This window comes from Xiphophorus hellerii, chromosome 7 (genome assembly GCF_003331165.1).
Source record: "Xiphophorus hellerii strain 12219 chromosome 7, Xiphophorus_hellerii-4.1, whole genome shotgun sequence".
Lineage (NCBI taxonomy): Eukaryota > Metazoa > Chordata > Actinopteri > Cyprinodontiformes > Poeciliidae > Xiphophorus > Xiphophorus hellerii.
Window position 1 is genome coordinate 5,719,054 of NC_045678.1, and position 8,129 is coordinate 5,727,182.

General features: G+C 43.7%; 1 protein-coding gene and 1 long non-coding RNA gene across 2 annotated transcripts; one reads left to right on the forward strand and one right to left on the reverse strand.

Annotated features, from left to right (window-relative positions):
* Positions 1-2,296: 2,296 nt before the first annotated feature.
* lacc1 (laccase (multicopper oxidoreductase) domain containing 1) lies at positions 2,297-8,063 on the forward strand. The gene is made up of 5 exons (XM_032567704.1): positions 2,297-3,206; positions 5,066-5,244; positions 5,347-5,512; positions 6,804-7,029; positions 7,172-8,063. The coding sequence occupies exons 1-5, from the start codon at positions 2,432-2,434 to the stop codon at positions 7,395-7,397; spliced, it is 1,572 nt and encodes a 523-aa protein (XP_032423595.1). The 5' UTR covers positions 2,297-2,431; the 3' UTR covers positions 7,398-8,063.
* LOC116723112 (uncharacterized) lies at positions 6,291-7,271 on the reverse strand. Its single transcript, XR_004339914.1, has 3 exons — positions 7,155-7,271; positions 6,791-7,015; positions 6,291-6,460 (listed from the first exon to the last, which is right to left on the reverse strand). It is a non-coding gene; the product is annotated as an uncharacterized LOC116723112 (long non-coding RNA).
* Positions 8,064-8,129: the final 66 nt, after the last annotated feature.

Below are 8,129 nucleotides of genomic sequence, written 5' to 3' on the forward strand. Positions count from 1 at the left end.
CCAGCAAATAAACCAGCTAAAAGTCTCCCTCACGTTTCTTTCGATAATGCCGATTTCCAGCCTCAGCAATTTTACTTTTTTTTTTTTTTTTGCAACTTTTATTCTCTCTGCAACCTTAATTACACTGTTGATGTCACAGAGACCAAACAACCCCGGGAAGTTCCCACATCCTCCTGGCCTTCAGGTAAGGCGGTCGGAGTTCACACGTGAGCTCTGCATACCTCACAGCAGATTTCCTCATTCTGAGCGACTCGGCAGCTCAGGCCGCTGGAGGAGTCGTCAGCTGAGAGAAGCAGATGGCGCCGAGGAGTTTACATGCTTGTTGTTTCCCCCCCCTCCCTTCTTGCATGACACATTTGATGGTCACTACATCCAGTATTGTGGGAAGTTTTGTTCTTCCCTAAAGCAAAAGCAGCACCGTGAGTTTTATTAACATCGAACTTTACCACAGCCCACCACAAACAGAACGCTGGTGACGGATATAAAAGAGAAATTGGATATTTTAGAGTCTTCAGACAATATTTACTTAGTGCTGCACAATTTATCATGAATATATTGCCTTCACAAAATGTCGTTGAATTGAGTTGACACAAATTAAAGTGCACAAGATGTTAAAGGTCAGAGAGAGAGCTGGGGGCACGAGAAAGCCGGGAGTGAGCAAGATTTGTCTTAAGTGTAGTCTTCATTGAGTTATTTTGTCCTGGGTTAGGGTAAGAATGATGATCTAATACCGAGCAGTCCTAATGTCTGTCTGAAGTTAAACCTGTTAGCTGTGGATTAATGACCACCATGTTTGATAAAAACCGTGTTAGTGCTCATTAGTTACAGCTCAAAGTACCAGGTTGGAGCTTCTTTTACCTTCAGAACTGCTTTAATTCTTCCCAATATAGAGTCCAAAAGGTCTTGGAAACATTCCTGAGACACTTTGGTCCATATTTACAAGACGACATCATGACATCACCGCTGTTTTGTAGGCTGCAAAATTCTCCATGCCCTGGATCCCAACGGTGCTCTGTTCAGCTGAAATCAGTCAACTTTCTTCAGAAGTTGAACTTTTTGGTTGCAGCAGAACTTCTCTTGTTGCTTTTCCACACCATCTCAAATCAATCTGCATATTCTCTCACTCGCATTTTTGTCCACACAACTGATGCTCACTGGATGTCTGTTTTTTTTTGGCCACAGTCAGTGGATTATGTTCTTAAATACTCAGACCAGCACCAGTCTGGCACCAATAACCATGACATGGTTAAAGCGGCTAAAGGTCCTTTTCCACCAGCACCTGCTCAGCGTTGCTCGACTCTAAGAAGGTTTTCCCCCAGTAACTGTTTTGTGGCACCAGCCACGTCTATAGAACCTTCTTTAGCCTCTTCTCCATTATCAAGTCTCGCTCTGGTCGGTTACTGTCTGGTTTGGTTCTAGCCAAGTTGGACGCGTCTCCGTTGGCAGGGTGTTCCTCACTGAAATGTGGGAACGTGGGCGGGCCGAGAGCACACAGGAGCTGCACAGACGTCGTTTTGCTCGTGTGCCCATGGGCAGCCAGTTTCTCCGAAATCTCTTGGTGTATTTGTTTGTTGTGGGTCGCCCCATCGAGTCTATACTGTGCACGCTGTTGCACCAAAATTGATCAAAAGCTTTGACCGTGGAGTTAGTGATTTTCAGCGGTTTCATGGCAGACTGAAAATAGTGGACGAGAAGTTTTGACTAAAGTAAATCCAAAAGGAAAGGAACCCAAACTGTGTAGAGTTGAGTCAAGTCTAAGCATCCTTCAGAGGTGCTAGTGGAAACGGGCCAATAAATTCCTACTCCTAGAGCCACCTTTGAGGCGCTCCTTCAGACTAGCCAGCAGCAATTAGCAAACACTTGGTGGAGCCGAGCATCAGCTGAGCTCAATATAGGAGCTACTTCTCAGTGAAATTCTGGTAAAGACGTTGTTAAAGGGTTAATAGAGGAGCCATGTTGTGATGACTTCCTGAAGGCAGAGTTTCATAAAGAGCAGGAGCTTCTTAAAGAGACAGAGGCCCAATTTCAAGGTGTTAAATTACAAAGTTGAATTTTTTTTTTACATCATATGTAGCCTTTTTAAAACAACTGAAGATAACAGTTACTTGATTGTTATAAAATGCCATTGTACATGCTGCCCCTTTAAAAGCTGCAGTACCCCAGCCTGCAGTCTAAGATGCGATTTCTATCAGCTAAGTTGAATAAATACTTTAGAGTTCATACATGTGGCATTTACAGTTGCGTCAGACATTTTATTTCCCGTACTGCGCAGGTATTAACACGTTAACATTCCTTAGTTGCTTTAAAAAAAAAAACTTTAATCCCACAGATCAAGAAAAACAAGGCGCCTCCACTTCCTAAATAAGCTTCATTTCTCTCTATGGATCAGTTTTTTTAAAGAAAACTTTTGCACAATCTAAAACGTTTCTACATGTTGGTGCCTCGCTTTGCTGTATGTTTTTGGTGTTTTGCAAACTTTGAGTGCCCTGCAGTAAATGTTGGTGCAACACTCAGCAGCAGCAGCAGCAGCAGGAGGAAACCAACCCAGATGAGAATTTCCAGCGGCCGAGCGGGGTTTCCAGTCTGGGCGGAGCGACGCGGCGCAGGAAGTTCCTCTGCAGCCAGATGGAGTTTCTCTGTTATTCCGCCGGACAAACGCGCTCCCTGCCGCGGCTATAAAGACAGAGCGCTGCCCCGAGCTCAGCACACAGCCGGGGAGAGGATGGCCGTCCTGCTGGATCTGACCCGCTGCTGCCGCTGCAGCCCCGGAGCCTCTCTGCTGCAGGAAGCGGACTCGCACGTCTTTCTGCTGTGCGGCGCGGAACGTCACCGGCGTGAGAACGGCCTCTCGGACCCGTCCCCGGGCTCCCACAGGAGCGTCCACGTCCTGGACTCCGGGTCCATCGCGGAGCGTCTGTACCGACTCAAGCGGACCCTGGACGAGCTGGACCTGAGTGCTGTCCGGGTGCTGACCACGGCGCGGGGCAGAGAGGTGCTGGCTCGGTACCAGGAGACGCTCTTTACCGCTGTTTATACCTTTAATTACGACGTCACGCAGACGGACAAGGTGACCTGTTCGGACTGCTGTGGCTCCGCCCACACGGACTCACCTGAGGGTGACGCGGAGGAAGAAGTGTCGGCCTTTCTGCAGCAGCTGCCCGCTTTGAAGGGAGACATCAGAACCCTGCGGTCCACTTTGATCCCAGGTGGGTTTCAGCAGAGGTATTTATTGATTTATAAAAAAAAAAAAGTGGATTAAGGTTGTTCTAAGATGTACAAAAACAAAATCACTTAATTTGATTAAACTTTTCTCAACCAAAATAGCGTCAAAGATCATAAAGATATTGTAACTTTTCTCATTTTGAAATCCGATCAGGGCCGGATTTACAAGGATGTGGGCCCCTGGGCTGGAGCCACTTTTGGTGCCCTAAACGCCAAGGAAAAATTATTTTACTAATGAAAATTAGTAAAATAATTGGCAGGGGCCAATCAATGCATGGTATGCTTAATACGTCCCCTATCCAATAACTCAATGTTAATCCCAAAGAAATTGACGATAATGCCATCATTTTCCAATATTTGAATGTTGTTTATATTAATAAAAAACTCAAAATATGAACACAACTCACTGACTCTAGGCCTATAACATCTATATAAAGTTTAATGTTTACAAAACATGGACTCGTTAAGAAAAAAAACATTTTGGACGCCCCCCCAAAAATCATATATATATCAGCACAGAGTGTAAATAAATAAAAACATCTAATAAATGAATAAAAACGATCCAGATAAATACCAGATTGGTAGTTTTCTATGGTTGATCATTATAAAATGTATGTTTTTACAATAAACTCCACCTCAGTGGACAGTAGGGTGTCCGATGCTGCCACCATGACAGAGCTTTTAAAAGAGCTGCACAACAAAACTTTGACTTTTTTTTTTTTTAAAGTTTAGTGTGTTTGTCAATAAATAAAAAGTGAAATGAGCACAAACTAATACGGGGGGAAATGTTATAATCTACTGACGATGCATGATTGCTTGAAGGGTCAGAGGTTAACCCCAAAGTTTCAAACAGGAAAAGTTATCAGAAGGGTGACTGGTGGAGTTGCAGGTTTCTCTCCAAGCCCAACTCAAAACTTTGCATATGAAACTTACAGTATTTGCCACGCTGATTTTGGGTAACTTTTTAGACTTTAAAAAATAAAACGTCAGCATTAGAAAACTGCCTTTTGTATTTCCCGAGGTTGTCTCCGTCTTTTGTTAAAACTACTTAGATCTGAAACCCTTAGAAACAGTAAAAACTGAAGAAGTCTGTCGACAGAACCCGTGACCTCTCACACCATCCAGGGTCAACTTTGGGAAAGTTTTTTAACCTTCCCGGTTTCATGTGGTGATGCATATGTTCTTCTGAGCTGCATGTGTCCTAAAAATGCTAATTTCACTTCTGCAATATATAATAGCCGATGATGACTAAAGTTTAAAAAAAAACCTGTCATTTTGTACAGATGTATGAAAACTAAACGTGTCACTCATCTTAAAGTTCAGATTTGATTTCAACCTGTTAAAACGATTCAGTGGAAATGAGAAATGGCCCTGTGAACTTTTAGTTTTAGATGATTCACTTAGAAATGTCAGAAATGTGTGCTAGATTATAAGAAATAAATAAATAAAAAAATCTAAAACATGTTGTGAAGCTTTTGTTTGTTTTCTTCAATGAAAGCAAAATGACTGAATTTGCTTTTTGTACATTTTACCTAAAAGGTTTATTAGTTTATTACTCTGATGTTACAATGTAAGACTCGAGGAGTTTCAGGCACTTGTAGCAAAATTTATTGATATACATGTCTTGATACTGGTAAAAAAAAAAAAAAAAACGGTACCATCGGGTCAGAACAACCCCGTCCCCCCAAAAAATCCAAGGATGCGATTGTTAGAGGATTATTTTTCAAATGAAATGTACCGACTAAGTCTACACGCTGTCCAACGTCTGCACTGTAAGAGGCAAAGTTACAGAGCCTATTTGTCAGTAAAGCTGGACATTGTCCGTCTCCTCCGTGTCTCTCAGATTGCTTCGGCCACGGCTTCAGCACCCGTTCAGGCGGCGTCTCCTACATCCCCACTCTGTCCTCCTTGAATCTGTTCAGCAGCAGCAGGAGGAGGGACCCGCGGGCCGTGGTGGAAGAAAACAGGCGGCGCCTGGCCGTTCACGCCGGCTTCCATCCCATTCCCCTGCGTCTGGTCAAGGTACGTTGTTGCAAAACCAAAAGAAAAAAGCCTCTACGGTGCACGCGATCCAGCTGTTAATCATAAACCCCGTCTGCGCCCGTTCAAACCTGCGTCCTGCAGGTGAACCATGCCAGCGACGTGTGGGTTTTGGGGAAACCCGAGCCGGAGAGCTACGACTCCATGGTGACCGATCAGACGGGGGTGGTTCTGGCGGGTCAGGGGGCCGACTGCTTGCCCATCCTGTTCGCCGATCCCGTGAAGAAGGTCATCGGGGCCGCGCATGCAGGTGAATAATACTCTGACTCGTCACAGCAAAGTTAGAAATGCACAATATATCTGCGTAATTGGTCATGTAGTTTGGCCGTCTGATGTGGATGCAGTGTAGGATAACTGAGGTAAAGCAGCAATGTAGGTCCTTTTTTCATGAGGTAGAAAATGGAAACATCTATAATGTTGGTAAATATTGGTTTTGAGTCATAAGTGCAATATGAAAGTGGAAGAATTATGTATTTTCCATCCATACAGTGTCATTTTATAGCACGATCACATAATGCTACCATCAGTTATTATAAAAAGGCTGTATACATATCAAATGTGACTTGAAAAACTTTGAAATTTAACACCTTGAAATTGGGCCTCTGTCCCTTTAAGAAGCTCCTAGTTTTTCTGAAACTCCGCCTTAAGGAAGTCATCACAACATGGCTCCTCTATTATCCCTTTAACAATGTTTTGCTCAGCGAGAAGTAGCTCCTATAATGAGCTCAGCTGATGCTCAGTTCCACCAGGTGTTTGCTAATTGCTGCTGGCTAGTCTGAAGGAGCTGAATGAAAGGGAGGAGGAGGACTGCTCTGTGAAGCAGAAGCTCCTCCTCTAAACTCCGCAGTTTAGAGGAGGAGCTGGGGCTAGAAGGCGGGGCCAGGTCCACTGAGGCATTTTGCACAACTGAATGGTTGCCATGGGCGATTAAGGGATTTCTTAAACACGCTTGAAAGAATCAAGGCAACACTCCAGGTAAGTTTTTGATGAGGGGAAAAACATTATAACATGAAGTAAAGCTCGAAAAATTCAGTTTTACGTAACACTATCTCTTTAGTATCAGACATTGACATCACTGTACAAAATCTTTTTTTTCCCCACCATTAAGAAACTTGCTGTTCCAACTTCTTCCTGTCGTCGTCGTCTTCTTCTTAGTTTGAGCCAGTGGCAACATCCCGTTGTTGATCATGTGACTCGACTAATACAAAAAAAGAAAAAGGATTTTCAGTACGGTTTTGCGAAGTGAACCAATTTTCGTACAGCAAAAACAACATTTCACCCAAGCACAAAAACTTTATATCAAAAAACAAGTTTTTTCAAAATGGTTATGCTTCCATTACGCAAATGTATTTTTGAAATGTCAAACTGCACAACTACATGCCCAATGGAAACGCAGCTACTTTTTAATACTTCACATCCAGACATCACCTTCTGACTAATTCTTCTCTTTTTCCCAGCTTGCTTCATACTCCAGTCTGTTCTACCCTCCAATTGTTAACTTGTTCTCCGAATATCACCTAAACTTTACCGTCAATTCCCAGGTTGGAGAGGGACCTTGATGGGCGTGGCCACGGCAACCGTGGACGCCATGGTGACGAATTTTGGTTGTCGGTACGGCGACATCGTGGTGGCGGTGGGGCCGTCCGTGGGGGTGTGCTGCTTCACGCTGGACAGAGAGCAGGCAGCAGACTTCATTTCCATCCATCCAGACTGCGTGCCTGATCCAGAGTCGGCCAAGCCACACGTGGACATCCTCCTCGCCAACAGGTATGAATCCAATAAAATAAAAAGAATATGACACAGTGTAAGCAGATTTTAAAAAAAATCAAATACAGATAAAACTCTTAAAAGACAAATGGAGTACGTTCGGTACATTAGTCGCTGACCGTCACCGCTCCTCCGCTCCCAGAGTTCTCCTCCAGCAGCGCGGCGTCCTTCCAGAACACATCCACGACAACACGGAGACCACCCGGCCCCCCGTGACGCCCTGCACCTCCTGCAATCCCGACGACTTCTTCTCCCACGTCAGAGACGGAGTCAACTTCGGCACCCAAGTGGGTTTCCTGTGGATCAAGGAGAGCGGAGAACAGGCCAGCGCTCCGGAGAGCCAGACGGGCCAACAGGGCGGACCTTAAGACGTAGAGATGAACCAAAACTCAACGGCCGAGAACTTCTTTTAGTCAAATCCGACGGGTCGGGTTCCAGTTGCCGGCAAAGAAAATCTGAAGTGATTCTTTGGGAAACTGTGAAGAACTACTAATCTAGTAGACTACGTACTAAAGAACACCTTCAAAGGACGAAACAGCTGGAATAAACTACCAGAGTTCTGAGCTGGGGTCACAGTTCAAACTGTAGATAGATCAGTAAAACATGTCTGTAGATTTCCATAGTTACTTATGAAAGCAAAACAACACAGAGCTTATAGATTTAAATTGCCCAAGTCAGGAAAAAAATACTCAAACCTGCAGCAGATACTAGAACAGAGAGAAAGTATTATTTTCCAATCCTTTCTGCTCAGTGGTCATTTTATTACAGCATATAAAACATTCAGTTTTTATGCACCACAAAATCTGGAATAAACCTCCAGAAAACTGCAAAGATGCAGAAACATCGGCTCCCTTTGATTCACTGGAACTGGAACATTGATCAATATATTTGCGTGATGATTTTGAGAATGCCATTTTGATAAAATGTGTCGTTTATTTCTCCTTCCTTAGATGGTTTCTGTATTATGTTTATGTGACGTAAAGCACTTTGAACTTTGAAATATTCTGCGCAAATAAACCTGACTTAAAGACTAATTGGCTATGGAGTTATGAGCAAGTTTACTTACCAATTTCATAAGATATTATTTAAATAAGACAAAA

Excerpts from the sequence above, each read along its gene's own strand:
- lacc1 (XM_032567704.1), top strand. The coding sequence starts at position 2,432 with ATGTTGGTGCCTCGCTTTGCTGTATGTTTTTGGTGTTTTGCAAACTTT. Across the intron at positions 3,207-5,065 it reads GCGGTCCACTTTGATCCCAG|ATTGCTTCGGCCACGGCTTC; the intron begins GTGGGTTTCAGC and ends CGTGTCTCTCAG. Across the intron at positions 7,030-7,171 it reads GACATCCTCCTCGCCAACAG|AGTTCTCCTCCAGCAGCGCG; the intron begins GTATGAATCCAA and ends CTCCGCTCCCAG.